Source organism: Xiphophorus maculatus, chromosome 19, assembly GCF_002775205.1.
Source record: "Xiphophorus maculatus strain JP 163 A chromosome 19, X_maculatus-5.0-male, whole genome shotgun sequence".
In the NCBI taxonomy this organism is placed as follows: Eukaryota; Metazoa; Chordata; class Actinopteri; order Cyprinodontiformes; family Poeciliidae; genus Xiphophorus; species Xiphophorus maculatus.
Window position 1 is genome coordinate 18,206,740 of NC_036461.1, and position 19,147 is coordinate 18,225,886.

The 19,147-nt window shown below is 43.3% G+C and overlaps 3 protein-coding genes across 4 annotated transcripts; 1 reads left to right on the plus strand and 2 right to left on the minus strand.

Moving 5' to 3' along the window:
* Positions 1–1,337: 1,337 nt before the first annotated feature.
* On the minus strand, positions 1,338–5,820 carry pccb (propionyl-CoA carboxylase beta subunit). 2 transcript variants are annotated; one of them, XM_005809339.3, is made up of 15 exons: positions 5,539–5,820; positions 4,775–4,894; positions 4,624–4,692; positions 4,486–4,542; positions 4,286–4,399; positions 3,964–4,074; positions 3,585–3,693; positions 3,362–3,482; positions 3,065–3,146; positions 2,856–2,979; positions 2,664–2,771; positions 2,474–2,574; positions 2,254–2,352; positions 2,075–2,174; positions 1,338–1,979 (listed from the first exon to the last, which is right to left on the minus strand). In XM_005809339.3, the coding sequence occupies exons 1-15, from the start codon at positions 5,785–5,787 to the stop codon at positions 1,858–1,860; spliced, it is 1,686 nt and encodes a 561-aa protein (XP_005809396.2). In that variant the 5' UTR covers positions 5,788–5,820; the 3' UTR covers positions 1,338–1,857. The 2 variants fall into 2 exon arrangements, with proteins under 2 accessions (XP_005809396.2, XP_014328115.2); XM_014472629.2 differs by having other exon boundaries at positions 4,486–4,692.
* Positions 5,821–6,520: 700 nt separating this feature from the next.
* LOC102224262 (E3 ubiquitin-protein ligase MSL2-like) lies at positions 6,521–13,378 on the plus strand. The gene is made up of 3 exons (XM_005809351.2): positions 6,521–7,596; positions 8,553–9,952; positions 11,719–13,378. The coding sequence occupies exons 1-3, from the start codon at positions 7,455–7,457 to the stop codon at positions 12,019–12,021; spliced, it is 1,845 nt and encodes a 614-aa protein (XP_005809408.1). The 5' UTR covers positions 6,521–7,454; the 3' UTR covers positions 12,022–13,378.
* Positions 13,241–18,791, minus strand: LOC102221075 (TNF superfamily member 10). The gene is given in 7 exon segments (XM_014472636.2): positions 13,241–14,467; positions 14,547–14,779; positions 16,577–16,696; positions 16,804–16,849; positions 17,207–17,353; positions 18,458–18,619; positions 18,621–18,791. Coding segments are annotated over 7 exon segments (1,074 nt in total). The 5' UTR covers positions 18,777–18,791; the 3' UTR covers positions 13,241–14,257.
* Positions 18,792–19,147: the final 356 nt, after the last annotated feature.

Genomic DNA, 19,147 nt, shown 5'->3' on the forward strand with positions numbered 1-19,147 from the left:
TTTTATATTTTCATGTGCCAATGCAATGCCCCAGTTTTACCAGCAGGTTAGAAAGAGTAGTTCTGCAATGAGACACATTTTGAACTGTGAGCTAGTAACACAACATGGTGTCGACACATCCTTAAAAAGTAAGACTCACCTCTAAAATTAATTCCTGAAATGTCATTTCATTTATTTTATTTTTTTTGCAGGACTTTAAATGTGAAGCAAACATTGAGTCGCACGCAGACACCTTGAGGCGGTTGAGGCTACCGCTAACTAGCTGCTAAAATACCCTTGCTAGCTAGCTCATATGCTTCTATGACTGATATGTTTATCACGTTCGTCCTCGCTACTGAATTACTTATGTTGATGCCAGTCCTACGGTACATACATTCTGTGCAAAAAGCTTGGCACTATGTGGTAATGTGGCCTTGTTTTTCCTTTTGAGTTTAAGTGATGTTTTTTTATATTTGTTGTTTAGGATTGATGTTATGTTTTGAGGTGTTTATTGCTGTGTTGCATGTTTTTGAGGTCACGTGCCACGCGCACCCGGAGACGCCCACTGCATCAGCACAGGTGTTCCGCATTCTGATTAAGTAGCGTGCAGACTGGGACTGGGATAAAATCATCGATGGTGAGACATCCAGCCAGAAGAGGCGGACGGACTTGGGCTGGTTCTTTTTGTGGAGGATGGCACGAGCAGGCTCAGGAACTAGCGACGAGAGGACGGGTTGCCAGGAAGCGCCATCCGTCGGGTTGCTGTTGGAGGCCGGCACGAGCAGGCTCAGGAACTAGCGACGAGAGGACGGGTTGCCAGGACGCACCATCCGTCGGGTTGCTGTTGGAGGCCGCGGGTTACTCGACTGGTCGCCGTTGAGAAGCGCGTGGGCGGCTGGAGGAGCCGTCGGGACCAGGGTGCGGCTGAGGTTCCTCAGAGGCTGGAGCTAAGCATCTATTTTATAGACTCGTTTTGACTTGGTTACCAAGGACTGCCTGCGCCTCCTCTCTCTTTTGATTTCCTGTTTTTAAAATAAATTATTGGAACTTTTACTGGTTGTTGGAACTCTGTTCACAATCCCTGCTGGTTCATATTGGGTACTCCACTCGGGTGCCACAACTACAATATAAAATACGCAATTTATGTCTTGATACCTAGGTCTTACCTTTCATTAGTCTAGCAGTTTCACTAGAACGGTGTAGATTTGAGTTAGGCATGTATTTCGATACCACTCAATCCAACCATTTGAAAATCTACAACTGCAAATGTTTGGAAAATAAAATCTCTGCTTATTCATGTTCATCCAATAGTCTTGGAAAACCAGATTAGATACATAATGATAAAAATGAGATGCAGATACATTGAGATGATTTATTTTACAGAGGGAGCCAGAGAGAAAAGGCACAGTTTGGACTTTCGTGTCCTGAATGAAAGACATACATACATGTATTTTAAAGAAAAACAAAACTAAATACAGTACACTGAAACTCGGGACAAAAAAAAACTGTTTTTATAATTGTTGCAAAAACCACTTTTTGTCCGGATAGTTTAGTTCAAAAACATACTTGATAACAGCCAATATGGCTGCTGCTTGAGTGTTTGATTATCTTCCTTTTATCCAAAACTTGTGCATCACAAACCTCCTGATATTAGTCATATAGGTGGCACCAAATTGAAGAACACTTGATTTTTTTTGGAAAGATGAGTGAGGTGAAAAGGATCAGAATTTGGGATATTGATGCTTCCAGTGGAGTGGTAAACGAATACGACTACCATCTGCTTGGCAGGCTTCATGAGGAACCCCTGCAGTTCATCTGAGCGCAGTAAAAACTGGTGCTTTTACCATCGCATTGCTGTGCAGCCGGGTTGGAAGTGTGTCACAGAGGAATGTTGGCGTGCTTCTTCCACGGATTGACCTGCTTCTTGCTGGCCAGCACTTCCAGGTCGCTGCAGATCTTCTTACGGGTGGTCGCGGGCTCGATGATGTCGTCAACAAAACCTAAAGAGAACAGAGTTCAGATGGAGATGTTTGAGGTTTAAACACAATTAGCTGGTGGTAAAGACCACGTTGTGTTTTGCAGACAGCAGATTTACCTCTGACGGCAGCTGGGAAGGGGTTGGCAAACTTGTCCACGTATTCAGCCTCAGCTTCGGCCTGGTTCTCCTTTCCTCTGAAGATGATCTGAACTGCGCCCTGTGCAAACAGAAAGCAGTGAGTGGGTTCAAGAAATACATTGAAGACAAATGGACAGAGATGATGAACGGGTTTGTACCTTGGCACCCATGACGGCAACTTCAGCCGTTGGCCAAGCATAATTCACATCTCCTCTCAAGTGTTTGGAACTCATTACATCATAGGCACCGCCGTAAGCCTGAAAGGGAGACAAAAACAATGCTAAGGCAAAGAATAGCAATTTGGATTATCAACCACATTTATTTCCGTCACCCTAAACTATTCTCTACACACAAATGAGAAATTCTGTAAACACACACCTTTCTGGTGATGACAGTTATCTTTGGCACTGTGGCCTCTGCGTAGGCGTACAGCAGTTTGGCTCCGTGTCGAATGATGCCGCCATACTCCTGAGCCGTACCTGGTGGGAGTCATCGCCACAAGTTAAAGGGATGTCTGTACATTTAGAGGCAAAATCGTTGTTCACCTCTCTTGTAGGACTAAGAATACCTGGCAGAAAACCTGGAACATCCACAAAAGTGATGATGGGAATGTTGAAGGCATCACAGAAGCGAACGAAACGGGCTCCTTTTACCGAGGAGTTGATGTCCAAACAGCCTAAAGACCAAGACAAATGCATCATAGACTGAAGAATCAAACTTTCAAATCAACTTTCAGCTTTTTTGCTTAAGTTTAGCCTACCAGATGCTACTTTGGGCTGGTTACCCACAATCCCCACGGTGCGGCCATTCATTCTGGCAAAACCCACCACAATGTTTTTCGCGTAATTGGGCATGATCTCAAAGAAGTCCCTCTCATCTGCGATCTGGACAAGTGTGTTTTGGAAAGCTTTTTAAGTTTTGCATAACTAACACGTTACGTGTCGATGTGTGTTTTGTTTGTGTTCATACCGCGTGGATGATGTCCAACATGTCGTAGGCTTTCGTCGACTCAAACGGGACGATGGTGTCCAACGACTTCACCAGACGATCGCTGTAAAAAAATAAATAATCAAAAGCAACCCCACAGTATAATAACGGCAATTGGTGTATCTGACACCAAGGCCTTGAAATGTCTTAAATTCATTAAAGAAAATGTAAGTTGGCCTTAAATACATTAATCACAGGTCTTAAACTGTGTTATGGAAGAACTATTTAATCTCTGATAGAGGTTTGGAGGTTTCATGTGCCATAAATGAGACAGTTTACCTGGGATCATGACACTCCCTGATGGGAGCTGGATCCTGATTACTAAGTGGAAGAAAATTGAAGAACTCCCGTAGGTTTAGCAAAGCCTCGACATCATTCTCAAACGCACGATGAGCCACACCTGACAACAGAGAACAACATGAAGGGAACATTTTTATACGCTTTTGAGGCATTCGAAAATATGATCACGATCGTGAGAACAATATCTAAGCCAGGTACCGACCAGAAACGGTGGTGTGAGTTTTGGCTCCGCCCAGCTCCTCCTGCGTCACGTCTTCGTTGGTCACAGACTTGACGACATCCGGACCCGTGATGAATAGATATGACGTATCCTACTCACACACACACACACATTAAAGAAAACAGTCTGGTCAGACAAACTTTAGATGCAGTTTTAGTATGAATTAAAGAAAAATCAGCAATACATTTGCACCAAATTTTTGCTTAATATTATCAGTAAAGCAGTTGAAGTGGGGTATTATCACTTCACCCCAAAAGATGAATTTCACATGCATAATAAATAACCCCAAATTTCTATGACATTCTTGATGAATGTGTGTAATCTTTCACCAGATCTGGCCTGGGCCTGAGCAGCCTCATACCTTAACCATGAAGGTGAAATCTGTCAGGGCAGGCGAGTACACAGCCCCTCCGGCACAGGGGCCCATGATGAGGGAGATCTGAGGGATGACTCCTGAAGCCAACACATTCCTCTGGGAAAGGAAAACAGCTGATTTTTATCTCTGAACCACAGGAAAGACAAGGAGGTCCGTCTGCTGCCGGGAACGAGTTCAAAGCTGGACTCCAGAATACGGTGCAAACAGGAAAGGTTTCTAAAGCTAATTTTGAAATTTCACATTCCATCATCAACTCAGATGTTGCCTATAAACCAAAAGAAGATGCATTTCTGACGATTAAACATACCAGGAATATATCTGCGTATCCAGCAAGGGACTCCACTCCCTCCTGGATGCGAGCGCCTCCAGAGTCGTTCAGCCCGATTACGGGAGCGCCGACCGTCATGGCCTGATCCATGATCTGAGCACGCAAAGACAACAAAGCTAATGTTACAATGTTGAAGCTGGGAAAATGGTGTTTAATGGTGCAAATGGACGTTTGGTTACCTTGCAAATTTTCTGCGCGTGAGCTCCGGACAAGCTGCCACCGAACACCGTGAAGTCCTGGAACAAGCAAGAGAGGAGCAAATGATGGAGGGTCCAACAAGCCTGGTGCTGCGGCCCAACAAAGACCGTAGCCTGTACCTGACTGAACACATAAACCAGCCGGCCGTTGATCCTGCCTCGTCCGGTCACAACGCTGTCGCCGGGAAACTGAAACAGAGAAGAAAAGGTGCGCGCACACGGTTAAGAATGAATCCTTTCTTCATGTGCGTTGCAGCTTTGTGAATTTTACCTTGTTCCCGTCCTGCTCCATGCCGAAGTCGGAGCAGCGGTGTTCCACAAACATGTCCGTCTCCATGAAGGACTCGGGGTCCAGTAAGAGTTCCACTCGTTCCCTGGCGGTCAGCTTACCCTGCAGCACGTGATGACAATATCAGCACAAATTACCGAAATCTCTTGTCTTTTTTTTCATCTCAGGTAACAAATGACATTACAGTCAAGGAGTAGAAAAAAAAAAAATAGAGAGAGTAAGAAATTCAAGTGGTCGTACTAAAAACGTCAGTCAGCTTTGTTTGCATTTTATATAATCAACAAAAAGAGACTAAAATGTCTCAGGCTCAGTTAGAGTGGAAAAAGAGCATCTGTGAACAGCAATTTCCCCCCTTCAACACTGCTGAAGAAAAACATCCCAACTGCATAATGCTGCCACCCCCATGTTTCACCGTGGCGACGGTTTATTCACTGTCCAGATGGGCACTGTTAGTTTTCCACCACACACAGCATTATGCGTGTAGGTTTGCACACACTTACTCATAATACTGCAAGAACTTGCTATGACCATGCGTTATACAGGCATGCATTAGAAATATGCTTTATTAACAAGACCAAAAAGGGATTTGAGCTATTTCAGCATTTTTTTTTTTTTAAAAAGTGTAAGCCATAACGTAACCACTGAATCCAGAATGCCAAATATCATAATCTCAAAACGTCTGTATGCAAGTGACCCAGACAGGGAGGATGGAAAATGTTCCTTGGGTGTGTGTTTGCTGACTTTACCCTTTTGTGTTGTGCATCTATTCTCTTCTGACCTCCCCCGATTAGCGCCGCCTTCCGTTTCTGTTCGATCCTCTCCTTCACGGACAGGTGGCTGACCGAGTACCAGCGACAGTGCACCTGGAGAGGGATCTGTGGTGAGGACGCCGCTGCTGCTGCGCCATACTTTATCTGCGCTAAACTCCTCAAGGAGACCCTCAATCCGCTAAACAGCCCACAACTGCTACGAGCCACAGTGAAGGCCGCCATCATGCCTGTGCGTGGTCTGTGACGACAGCAGGAGAAGAGGGAGAGACAGACACTTTAGCCAATGGCGTTCTGAGGGGTGGGTTCCGACAGCCAATCAGAAAGCACAATGTCACAGCTCTCGTGAATGGGTGAGACTATACCAAGGAATACATTGGAAAACGGTTTCCGTGAAAGCAGCAGTTTATGGAATAAATATTTAGGCAGAAATGATCTAAAACAGATTAATAAAAACGTCAGAAAAATTTTATTTTTATTAGTTTCATAAAAAATGATTTTCTTATTAGTAAAGATTAATTATGGTTTATTCATCTTTATAAAATGTAAATATATATAGATATGTGTGTGTGTGTGTGTTAATTTAGTTGTAAATTAACCCAATATTACTAAAAGTGGCGAATTTCAGGGTCAGTTCATGTTTTAGTTGTTGGAGTTTCTCATCAAAAACTATTCACTAAAAAACAATTAACGTTTATATTTCTGTTTGTTTTTGATTTTTTTTTTAATTTTAGGTTCTTTCAGTATATGTCACTTATGAATAATACTTTATTATCTGAATCTCTAATCTCAACATTTCAACAGTTAAAAACAGCCTAATTTCTTCCTTCCCTTCATATGTATGCATTTTTACTTCAATATATTACTTGGACGCTGTGAAATCCAAACGAGCATATGGTTGTAATTTTGGCCCTAAAAATTTTAGAAAAGAAGAGAAGAAAAGAGCACAACGAGAATCAGATGAGAAAAGCCTTACGCAAAAGGGTAACAAAAAAAATGAAAAAAATACGTGACTGTAACCAGGGTAACAGCAAGTCTCGCGTGATGTGCATGCCTATAGAGAGGGGCTGGTGTGAGGGGAAAAGTGGTAAATCGTACGATTGATGCACTTATGATAATACAGCAAACTGGCTTTGGTTAGATCACAGTTCGCCAATAATTTTTAAAAATCCTACATCGATTGCAGGGCTTCGGGTTGCAGCTTGCATTTTCCTTCGCTGCATGACGCATAAGACGGTCCAAGTGGGCAAGTGATACGGATAAATCTCCGATGGCTATGCTAATGCTAGCTCCTTAGCTTTGTTTACATCTAGTGCGCGCCTGCTGGATAATTTCCGACCGCACAAACTGGGGATTTTAACTTTAGTTCTTCATTTTATCTGACAATCCATGCGAAAAAACGCGCCGGATAGTATGTAGACTCTAAGGCTGCTAGTAAGCACATGCTGTTCGAGCATTTTGCTGATTATTAAGCTAACATTAGCTACGTAATGCTAACCTTTTGATCTTGGCTCGTTCGATCATGCGGTTCGATCGTAGCCCATAGGTTTCTTTAGATGTGCCATTTGTTGTAACATAGTGTGTAATTATTCCGACTTTATATTACTCAATTATGACCTTAAAAACTTCTCGATTAAAAAGCAACTACCACACAACAAACCGGGGATGCTAACTTAAGCTAGCCACCTGCTGAGCTAGCTAACGTTATTCGCGTTCAATGAGACGGCTACACAATGTATTGTGTGCGTAATTAATTTCTATCTTATTCTGCGTTCGCGTGGTGCAGTGGGTGCCTGTCGCAACACCGGGCTGCTTTTATTTTCGTATCCACGTTGGCTGTCTGTGGATACTCTCCCTCGGACGGTGTTCCCCAAGGAGCTGGGTAGTGCACCGCAATGAATCCCGTGGATGCAACCGCTCTGTATGTGTCTGCCACCCGGGCAGTGCTGCGGTGCGACCCGCTGCAGCCTCAGACCTTCGCAGAGATGTACAAGCAGCTACCCTTCTTCCGACAGTCCCTCGCGTGTCTCGTCTGTGGTAAGCATTCTGAATATTTCTATCAGGGATACATATTTGAATAATGCATCTTTCTGTGGATTGGTTTTATGTTAAAAGCACGCATTGAAAGCTTTTTAACCATAAAAGTTATGGGTAATAATTGGCTGAGATTTCTGTGGGCTGCAGGAGTTTCCACTATTTCTCTCGCGCTCACTACTGCGGTCTCCTTAGCAACCAAGGCTGAGATAAGCTCGTCCGTCCTCTTGACAAGACGGATGACTCTGTTGTTGTGCTTGCTGCATAGCCATGTGGTTTCTATTCATGCTGTATTTGATCACCACGTTTTGGTGATGCGGGCTGCGTTTAATCGAAAGCAACACAGAAAAAAAAAGAAAAAAAAAAGAATGACACACCTGACAGATTCTTGTAAATCTTGTTTGTGATTTTGTCTTGTATCTAAATGTCAGATAAGTGGAAATCGACAGGCTGGATTTTGAAGTATTTAATTGGGTTTGCTTGGTGAAAAGTTGACACTACATTCAGAAGGGCTGAATGTAGAGATGTATCGAGCAATCGCACCGAGTCAGGCTCTACTATAGTTTTTTTCCTGTTAGTTTTTCCTCCCTACTATTACTACATGGTCACCTAGGAGGAGTGAATGCTGCAACTTGCGAAGTTTCCTCAGACAGAAAACTTTTATTTGTTCATTTATTTGACCAATTTTAATAATCAACTGAACTTTTGGCTTTCTCTGATTTCTCCTTAAAACTAAAAAATAAGTATAAGATGTTTTATGTTTCCGTCACAATCGACCAATCATTTTGTTGTGGTCTATTTACGGAATGTAGAAAAAAACCCATCTGATTTGTAGTTTTTCCAACCCACTGATCAGTCATCAGTGGGTTTCTGTGTCGCTTAATGTGTTGAAAATCTGAATAGCAGTAAACATTGATGGTGTTTCTGGGGGTTTTTTTTGTTTGTTTTTTTTACATTAGGCAAACTCCTGGAGGACCCTATCTCCCCAACACACCCAGAGTGTCAGCATTACGTCTGCTTGGGCTGCAAAGGCCAGAAGATGCAGATCAGGTCGTCGTGCAACCGCTGCAAGGACTACTCCTGCTTCCAGGAGAACAAGCAGCTCTCTTTACTGGTGCAGTGCTACCGACAGCTCTGCCTCTACATAACTCATTCGCCACTGCTCAAGTCGATCAGCAGCCACGTGGGAGGCTCTCCGGAGGTCATGACCTTGTTGGAGGAGGTGCTCGTGTCGCACAAAGAGGAGACGGAGGATCCGGGTTTAGCCGAAGAGGATGTGAATCTACCTGCTCCAGAGTCCCTCACGCCCACGGAGGCGCCGCCCGCTCCTGCGGAACTCTCCGCCGTTCCTCAGAGCTCCTCCTCGGAGCCTCCGTGTTTCAACGGGCCGCCGGATTGCAACGGACAAGCCCTGGAGGACCCGTCTTCCCCCGAGCTGGAAGTGTGTGAGGTGGTAGAGGAGCAGCAGCAGCAGCATCATCATCTAGGTCTGTCTGTGTCTGAAACCGCCTGCAGCGGTCTAGAACTGGGTCTGAGCACTGGACCTTTAACCCCAAGGATAGGCACTGTGTGCTCACTCAGGGAGGGGGAACCTAGTACCAGGGAGCTGGAGGAGGGGGAGGTGTTGCTGCTCAGTGTAGAGGAGGTGCTACAAACGCTGGATCCCCTGCAGCCCGACCGGGACGCTCTTCACACACACCCGGAAAGGACGCACATCGCCACAGACAAAACGCACACTCACATGTACATACAGCTGGACGCAGCCCACAACTACACCCAGATCCACACGGGCAGGACTCACACGGTGGCGCACCACGCCACTCACACGCACCCTTCTTCCTTCGACCCGTCTCCCGCCTCCAAACCCCAGCAGGCCCGGCCCAACCGGAAGCGCTCGCGCTCCGAGAGCGACAGGGAAAAGGTGAACCCCGTCCCCATCACCTCCATCCTCCACGACTCGTCGCCCCAGTCGCACACTCCGACCCCCGCTCACACTCAGCACACGAAGCTACCCATGCCTCCCCTCGCAGTTCCGGCGCACACGTACTCGTCATTTCCCAACGGCGCATTCCCCAAGCACAGCCGCCCCGCACAGAACCACAACAAAGGCGCCAGGAAACACGTGGACCCGAGCTCCAAGAAGCCCCACGCCAAGGCCCGCAGCGGCGGAGGCTCCAAGACGAAAGACCGGAGCAAAGACCAGCGGCCGATGTCGGGCTGCGTCTTGCCAACGCCGCCCGTCAGGCCTCCGTACAAGAAGCCGGTGGAGAAGAAGGGCTGCAAGTGTGGCAGGGCCACTCAGAACCCATCTGTTTTAACCTGCAGGGGGCAGCGATGTCCCTGTTACTCAAACCGCAAGGTGAGACCACGTTTTCAGAGTGGAGGCGTCTCTGTTTTTAAATCTTTGGATAGTTTTGTTCATGGAGCCACTAAGATTGCACATCTGTCCAGTTTTACAACAATGTTGTGGTGTTTTGTGCAAATTATTTGTCTTATCTCCTGCATGATGGGAACCTTTGGTAAATAATTCAGCAGCGGTAATCTGTTGTGCTGAACAAATTACTAAATAAGTAAGAGTATAACTGAATTATTTTTCTCTGCAATTTAATAAAAAAAAAAATTCTACTCATTATGATGCAGGTTCATTACACACAGAGTGACATGTTAAACGTGTTTGAGTCTACGGTTGTGGTTCACAGCTAATAAAGATATATATAAAAAAATAAATATTACATCTATATAAGACCAGTAGAAATGTTCTGATTATTATTGAAGGTTTATCCGTTTCCCAGCAGATTGTAAACCCTAGACACAAAATGTCATAAATAATGTTGAGGATGCAGGTTTTGCACAAGTTTTTTTTTTTTTAACCCCAAGCATATTACTGAAAAGTTGAGTGGAAGGAAAAACTACAAAAGCACAATTGCTAGACATGGACTGTGGCTGGAGTCAGTGTTTCAAGAGCCACCACACTCAGACGTAGACGATGGCTACGTAGACGTAGCCGTCATGTTACTTCTGTGATGTGACAGTAAGGCTATTTTAGTAATCCCTTATTCTATCAGTTAGTTGAATGATTAATCGGATAAAACAATTGCCACATTTTGCAGGTTTTAAGCCCTTTTCATAGTCTATTAGAAGTAAGTTTAAAGATGCAAATAAACAAATAATTCAGTACATTTTTAAAATAACAGAATAAGCATTTTATTACCAAATATGCATTAACATCGCGATCTTTATCTGATTAATAAATCCATAGCAAAAGGAGCATAATAGGATATATGCATATTTGACTAAGGATTTTTATTTTTTACTGCTCTGAGTATGTTGTTCTTCAGCAAATGGCCCTTTTGTGAATATGTATCAATATAGATTATAGAGTCTGTATAATCACCAACTCTAGTCAAGATTAATTGTTTACTAAATTAGTTGACTATTATTTCAGCAATCGAGTAATCACGATTAATTTGATTAATCGCTTGAGCCCTAGAACCAGAGACATCACAGTATCATTGAAAAAGGCCTCGACTGCTGCTCAGTGGTCCAAAGTCCTGTTGTCAGCTGAACGCCGCTTTTGCATTTCATTTGGAAATAAATTTTTATAACATCCAGAAGTGGTTCAGTGACCACGGTGTTACTGTGACTGACCAGCGTAATCGCATAAACGAAGAATGAGAGACGCCAGAGCCAACAATGGCTGTGGGGATGCTACAAGCTAATGTAGCATGTAGCATTTCATTCCACATTGTTGCTGTAATTCTACCGAAATGGAGCCCGGGCAGATGCTGTATAGTACATGTATTTTTCAGCAAAACGACAACAATAAAGTTTTTTTTTTTAATTACTGTTATGATATTCTAATAATTCAATATTGCGTTTTAATTAGCGATAACTCAGGATTACTAAAATAAATGATCAAAGTATATCGTTCTGTGTGGAATGAAACTACGTGTTATATGACTTTAATTTCTTTTGATTGAAACACTGAAGTTAACGTGTTGTTATTTACTGAGTTGCAACAGCGGTGCTTATCTTCAATAATGAGTCGATGTACAAAGTTACGTAGTTTCTGTGCAGCGCTCGTGCGTACTGTCCGAGTTGCGTCATCTCTGTCGTCTTCCCCAGGCGTGCTTGGACTGTATCTGCCGGGGCTGCCAGAACTCCTACATGGCCAACGGCGAGAAGAAACTGGAGGCCTTCGCCGTGCCCGAGAAGGCCCTGGAGCAGACACGGCTCACCCTCGGCATCAACCTGACCAGCATCACGGCGGCCGCGGCTCTCCGTAACCCGGCGACCACCAGCATCCGCGCTAACACCCTCCTCAACGTCACCACGGCGACGGGGACTCCTGTGACCACGGCCTTCCTGTCCGCCAGCCCGCCACAGGATGCTAACTTTGACGACAGCTTGGAGCTGCTGATTGGCTGATTGGCAGAAAATCGGAAAAAACAAAACAAACGGGGGAAAAAAAACACGACAACACAGCGTGGTGCTGATTGAATGTGACGGCTGATTATCCACCCGTTTCCGCCAGCTCCCTCTTAGGGAGGACTCGACTCATGGCAGCTATGTGTCTGTCCTGTTCTGTAACCTGCTGGTTTTCTGTACTGGAAAACGCTGACTAGTGAGATTAGCATGGGTGTGCCAAAGCCTCCTGTATCGTGCCTGTGCACTGGTGTGTATTGTTGCCAGTCTGTAGGTATATACTCTATTCCAAGGATGTTCTGTTCTTCAGAGGTGCTTTTTTTCAGCTTATAGACCACAGATTTACTGTAAGAGGCAATAGAAACCCATTCCAAGTTTTGTTCATTTGCACACAAATATGTGCAGATTTTTACTCTTTTTAAAAGTAAAAAAAACAAACAAAAAAAAAACATCTGTCAGTAGCGTAATTTTTTATTATGATTTCATCTTCACCATTCTGAGTGTTATTCCTAAAAATATGAAATGTGTCATGTTATCAGGACCCCTTCCTAATCCCTAACCCCGTACACGAGCACACTTTAATTTGGAAATCGGACTAAGCGTTACACAAGACACCCTGTCTAAATGCTCCCAGCTGTTTGGGAGTTTGTTTTAAACAGCATGCTTTTTACTTTTAATGAGATCATCCTGAGGCACTTGCCCCGTGTTGGAGGCAAACCGTGGGTTTTCATCGTCACAGCAATAGGAATACCCAATGAGGAGGCTCGCTGCTCCTGTCCGGTTACAGTTTTGTGACTGTAATCAATCGTCAGTCCTCAAAAACTAACACACTTGTTCATGACTATATGTGTATAGAGGTCAACTGAAGCCATAGTTCTATCAGAAAGTTTCCTTTAAACTTCCCAACACACACACACGTGGAGTCCTGATTAATCAGAGATTATACCAGATTTATTTTTGATACTGTTGGAGGTTTGGTATCCAAGGGTTTTGGTTATATCACAAAGAAACGTTTCACGAGGCTGTGTGTCGTCTGTGTTTGTGTTTACCTTCTCAGCTGTAACTCTAACATGTCCGTCAGTCCAGTATTGGTGACCAAAAAAAAACCAACTGAACAGAGAGAAAATACAACTTCTCTACTCATGGACCAGGAAAGTAGCAGGTGGACTTTAAGTTTGATCAGCAGACGTGTCCTATCTTCCTGTGTGTGTGTGTGTGTGTGTGTGGGTTTCAAAGATGTATTTGTTTTGGGCATTACTTGAACCCTTAATTTTGTTTTTTCTATGTCTTTTTTTTTTGTAATGTAAAAGTCTTGTTTGGGGAGTGACAGTTATTTGCTGAAACATTCACTGCCATATTATGGAGATATGTAACAACATGAATTAAAAGATAGTTTTTTACTTTTTCAGTTTTGTGTCTTTTATTGTGTGGACAGATGTGATCAAAGGAAGAGTTTTCCTCAATTTTTTCATATTATGTAGGTCAGAACCTGTTAAGTCGCTTAGATTCAAGGCATAGCTTTCGTCATCATACATTCATCTTAGTCAGAAAAGTTTGATTTTGGGATTGTACTCATTGTTTTAGATGCATTTTCAGTCAACCCTAAAAAAAGAACTGGTCAAAGTATCGACCGACTCTGATGAATATAATTATTAAAAAATTAAGTATGACCGACTGAAAATTGAGACTTGTAGTTCAAAACAGTTCATATCAAATCAGGAAAATGATATTTGCTGAGAAAATAGACCCAGAGTACACTAAGCTCAACGTAATATCTACAAGTTTTACTTTTTACACCCTGAGAAAAAACATCTCAAGTAAATCCATTTATCAGTATGAATACATTTGTAAACAATACCATATATGAGAAAACCAAGTTTGTGTCCATCGCTGGAAAACACTGAAAAATCACACAGTGACGTCCATTTGGTCAATTCTCTCGACAGAGAGCAATCCCAATGTTTGCAATTCAGTTTCTCCAACTTAATGCATGTGCGTTCTTGTTTCCAGCCACTGCTACATATGATCTGTGCTCACAGGTCACTGCTGGAATATATGCACAGCATAAACAGCTAATCTTCATTCCTTTTTGAGCGGCGGTGCATTCAGAGTTTTCCTTTGCAGCTTAGAGCGATCCCAGCTCCGCTCTCCATAAGAAGATCTTGTCTTCCAGTCCCGTTTCTTCCCATGGTGACTGATGTAGTCTACTGACGACTCCGGAAAGCCTCTGTTAACGCCGTTAGTCCACCAGGAAAGCCCCAAAGTAGCTCGCCCTCCCGTCCATCTCCATGGCGCTGGCATTGCTGACGGTGACGAAAAGGCGGTCGGCTGGCTGCAGGAAAGCGGTGCCGGCCTGATGCAGGGAGAAGAGGCCTGGCTCCTGACCCCGAGGCCAGCACACGCTCCGGGACGATTTCATCAACAGGATGGGTCCTGTGTAGGAACTCATCTGCAGGGGATTAAACAACAATTTACATATCATCGCTGCCGCGTCGGTATTTCATTATCTACCGATACAAAAGCTGAACCTTTTTATAAATGTACTGGACAAGTTCTGCTCCCTGATCGTCTGCTGCTTCCCCGTCTGTCTCCCCCACAGACGGAAGCCTAAAGTAGGTCTGGGCGTAGACGTAGTACAAGCCTGCACTTGGTACGAGCAGCTCCCCTCCTTTAAGCTCCATGTTCTGCAGGAAGGACAGACCCCTCTGGCCCTCCCACGCTCGGATGCGCTCGCCAGAGTACCCCCTGCTGCTCCGCGGGCCTGCAACAGCACCAACCATGGTTATTTGGAGGCCGGTGCCCATCATCGCAGATCATTTGGGAGTGCAAGAGCCAGCGTTAAGTGTAAACAGTCACCACTGGAGAAAAGTACAAAGCAAATTGCAAAGACTTGTTCACAGAGTACACAATGTTACCAGATGTGCCCACAGGCCAGAGTGTATCTTTAAAGAAATCATTGAACTGAAATAGGAACAAAGATGTCATCAGTCATAATGCTGCCAATAGTTAAAAGCATTGTAACATCTAAAGACAAGCCAGACTGAGAAGTTAAACAGATCATCTAAAGTCTGGAGCCATGTGTAGAAATGTTAAGCGTTTTGAAAATGACTTGTCTCACCATCAGTCCTACCATATACAGGCAATGATGTCACGACTGCACTTTGATAGAAAAATGTGTGATACGGATTTTTTCTTGGCATCTTGCAAAGCAGCCTATTTTTATTTTTTGTACCAAGAACCGAGGTTTCATATTTGGACATACTTAATGACTTCATTCAATTTCACGGTAATCTAACAACATGAAACAGTTTATGAATCTGTTTCATAAAACATATGTACTTTAGAAAATTTATTACACTTCAAAAATTCCAACATATACTTTACCCTTTCCAGAAATACAAAAAAGAGCTACACAGTAAAGTAATTTTCGGTTATAGACTAAGCATCTCATAACTATAGCTTTAAGCTTTACCTTTAACCTGTAATTTAATAAATATATAAACATGAATAATAATAAAAAATAATAAAAATAATTAAAGAGAATTCAATCAGGTTTCGAAATATATATTTCAATATTTTTTGCATGTAGTTCAATGAAGACAGGCTGAAGTGACTGATTTTTGCCCCATGACTTCAAGGTTTTTTGGAATAACACGGCCAATCAATAAAAAAAAAGTCACATTGTGTTATTGTTAAAATTCTTTGCAATGACATCCAGCCACCCACAAAACAACTTTAGCTTATGTCATCCTTTTATTGTCTTAAACACATCAAAAGTAAAACTCGGTGCCACTCAAACCGGAGGACTTACTTTACCCCAGAAGGGGGCGTGAATGTTATGCAAGGAGAAGCATGGGAGAAGTCTTGAATCCATTATGTATTCTAACAGTTGGCAGATATGAGTGAAATAAAAGAAAATAAATATCGTGTGAACTTAAAAAGCAGAGTGTCAGCGGCAAGACATGAAAGAGTTTAAGTCGTCAATTGCTGCGCAAGTAAGGAGGAACATTTTGCGTTGTGTTTGTCAGACAGTGATTTTGCGCGATTTATGATAAGTGATTTTTTTCTAATTGACGCATTATGACAGTTTGAGGTGATGTGTGATAAAGCGCAGATCATCTCAAACTTGATGTCCTGAACATGTCAATGTGTGCATTGTACACCACAATCATCCACAGTCACTAGATCTCAACCTAACAGTTCATGTATGCAAAAAAAAAAAAAAAAAAAAATCCTCCATGCATTATGTTTTTTGATGAGCTGGACAATAATAAGGCTGAATACTAGTGTAACGTTTTCTAAGAATCATAAAATTTTTCTGGTGTTTCGAACGGAAGCTGCAGGTCCTGACAGACCCAGGTATGAGGAGGTAACTGAATCTGAGCACCTTGGATTGCCCGGAGGCCAATTCCTCACCTTTTGCCCCGGAAAGGAAGGCTGAGCATTGTCAAGATTTGCATTGAAAAAGAAGCCTCTCTTACAAACTTTCACTTGTGCTCTCAATGACTCAATTTGTGCTAAATGCTTTTGCCTAAAGCCACAATAAACTGAATCTTACTTTCTGGTGCTGCTGGAGCCTTTGACGATGAGGCAACACCGGTCACATGGGCAGCGACTTTAGGAAGAGGGACCCCACGGACCCCAGGGCCCAAGATAGGCAGCACTCCCGTCAACTTATCTGTAGGAAACCCAAACAGACAGAAACAAAACACTCACCACAGGGCATTTTTAGTGGGAAAAGTCACACACAAGCCTGTTATTAGTCAATGGGGGGATTGTTCTTACTTCTCATAGCAGTGGATATCTCCCTCTGGAATCTGTCAGCAATCTTCTGCAGGGAAAACAGAGAAAGGCAGAGGAAAGCGCAAATGAATTGGCCAACAAGTTATCTATTATCCCAAACACAATGGCATTTTTAACTAAGTCATATTCGTTCACCAGAACTGATGAGGATCCCGCAGTCATCTGCGTAGTTGATAGAACGAGTCAGATTATGGTCTAAATATGGGATGTTCCGAAAAGAAACACTAAAATGTATATCTTCAATTGGGTTTATAACATTCAGTGACAGACATTTTCCCAACATATACCCTTTTAAAGATGCAAAATGAGGGTTAAAAAAATTAGAGCTACAAATGGTTAGGAATGTTGGCAAAATAGTTTAAACAAAAAAAAAAAAAAGTCAAACCTTCTCGATGTGGTAGTGGAGCTGCTGTGTGACCTGCCAACAGGGATCACTGCTTTTCCTGCCCTCGGCTGCTGGGTCCTGGAACTCTGACTGCAGCTTCGCATGTGTCAGACAGGATACGCTGCTCCGGGAAAAACTGTCCTGCATCTGGCAATTTAAAATAAACTCAGTTAATGAAACTCAAAAAATAAGGGGGGTGGAGAAACATGTTTAGCCGCATTATTCTTCAGAGCGAAGTGCCAACAAGCTGAGTATACCAGCAAGGGTACATGACAGATTACACACTGCAGCTTTTAAACGATTTACAGTGCTGGGCAAAAGTATTCTTTATATTTAATCATCCTACAACCAGAATGTGCAATAAATGTCCCTAGGATTTCATATGACAGGCTGACACAAAGTAGAGAATAATAGTTAAGATCCAAATCTTCCACATTTTTTTCATAAATGATATATATTTTTTGAAAGATAATTATTTTCAGGTCTAACACCCAAAGTGAAAAATTTCAAAGGCGTTTAGTTTGTTGTGAAGATAACTAGCTTACCTGTTTTTTGTTCCCCCCAGTCATTTCTTATTATACCACGTATTAGTAACTTACCAATACAAGTAAATGCGCCACATCAAACTGGCTGCCATTTTTGGTCGCAACCAGCCACACACACTAAGCATCCCGTAAACAAAAAAACGTCATTAACTCATAAGAGGTCCCAGGTGTGATCGATGAGGGGTGGGATTTTATTACCAAAACCAGCCAATGAGGGCCCAGAACAGGAGCCGTCAGACTTCGTAAGCGCCGTCTCCACACTTGTCACAAGCGCCACACCGACCTATTCAAGCTCGCGATACGTGTTGTTTTTGTGTGCCACAGCCCATTCAGTGCGAACAAATCCCATTTCCTCCCATTGTTTCAGGTTATATACTCGCCCTACTGTCTCCTTTTTTATTATCCGGTGTTGAGCAGAAACTCCCACAGGATTGTGTGGAACCTAAACACGTCGCCACCCTCCTCAACGGTGAATAAAGTCACTCTGGTGCGTTTTTTAAAAAAAAAAAAAAAAAGTGGGATAACGTAGTACGCGTCATGTTTGTTTGCAAAAGTGACGCTTTTAGATCGGCTTGATAACCAACGTGATAGGTACGCGCCCGTATTGATAAGTCTATGAAAAAAGTTCGCTGTTTTAATGCTGCCATTAGCAGAAAGAAGCTGGTGCACCACCTCGAACACAGCGCAGCCAAAACGCATGTCTTACCGTGTTCAAGACTTTGTGGAAGTACATGAAGCTTATGGCCACCGCGACCGTCTGCAGGAGGATAGCTGCGAGTATTGTGAGGCCAAGGCACTGGAGGGAGAGAGAGATGGCCATATCACAGAGTTCGGAGACACCTTGAAGTCCGGCGAAGTAGGAAATCACCTCCAGCCCACTGCACGGCGAGTTTGATCAAACACCTCTGCGTTTCTGCTGGGAAGCATGAGGGTGGGAGGAACAGTGCAACAGAGTCTGGAGGTGGAGCAGAGAGAGGAGGCTTGAAGAGTTTCAGCTTCCTCAAGATGTCACTGTTATTGAACATATCCGAGCTTGGCGCATTTAAACGCTGCTGCGTTTCAAGCTCCGGGTGGTGTTGGAAAGTGGGGTGATTTTCCATCGTGAAGCAATGCAGCAAACGACCTCAATACAGTCCCTGTATTAGGGTTGTTTCCTGTAGGAAATACTAACCAAAGCAATTTCTAATGTTTGGATAGAAATTGGATAGATTATCATTATATTAATCACCACGCATTAGTAACTTACTAATAAAAGTAAATGGCTGCCATTTTTGGACGCAACCAGCCAAACACATTAAGCATCCCGTAAACAAAAAACGTCATTAACTCATAAGTGGTCCCAGGTGTGATCGATGAGGGGTCGGTGTAATTGTGTGCCTATTACAAAAATAATAGG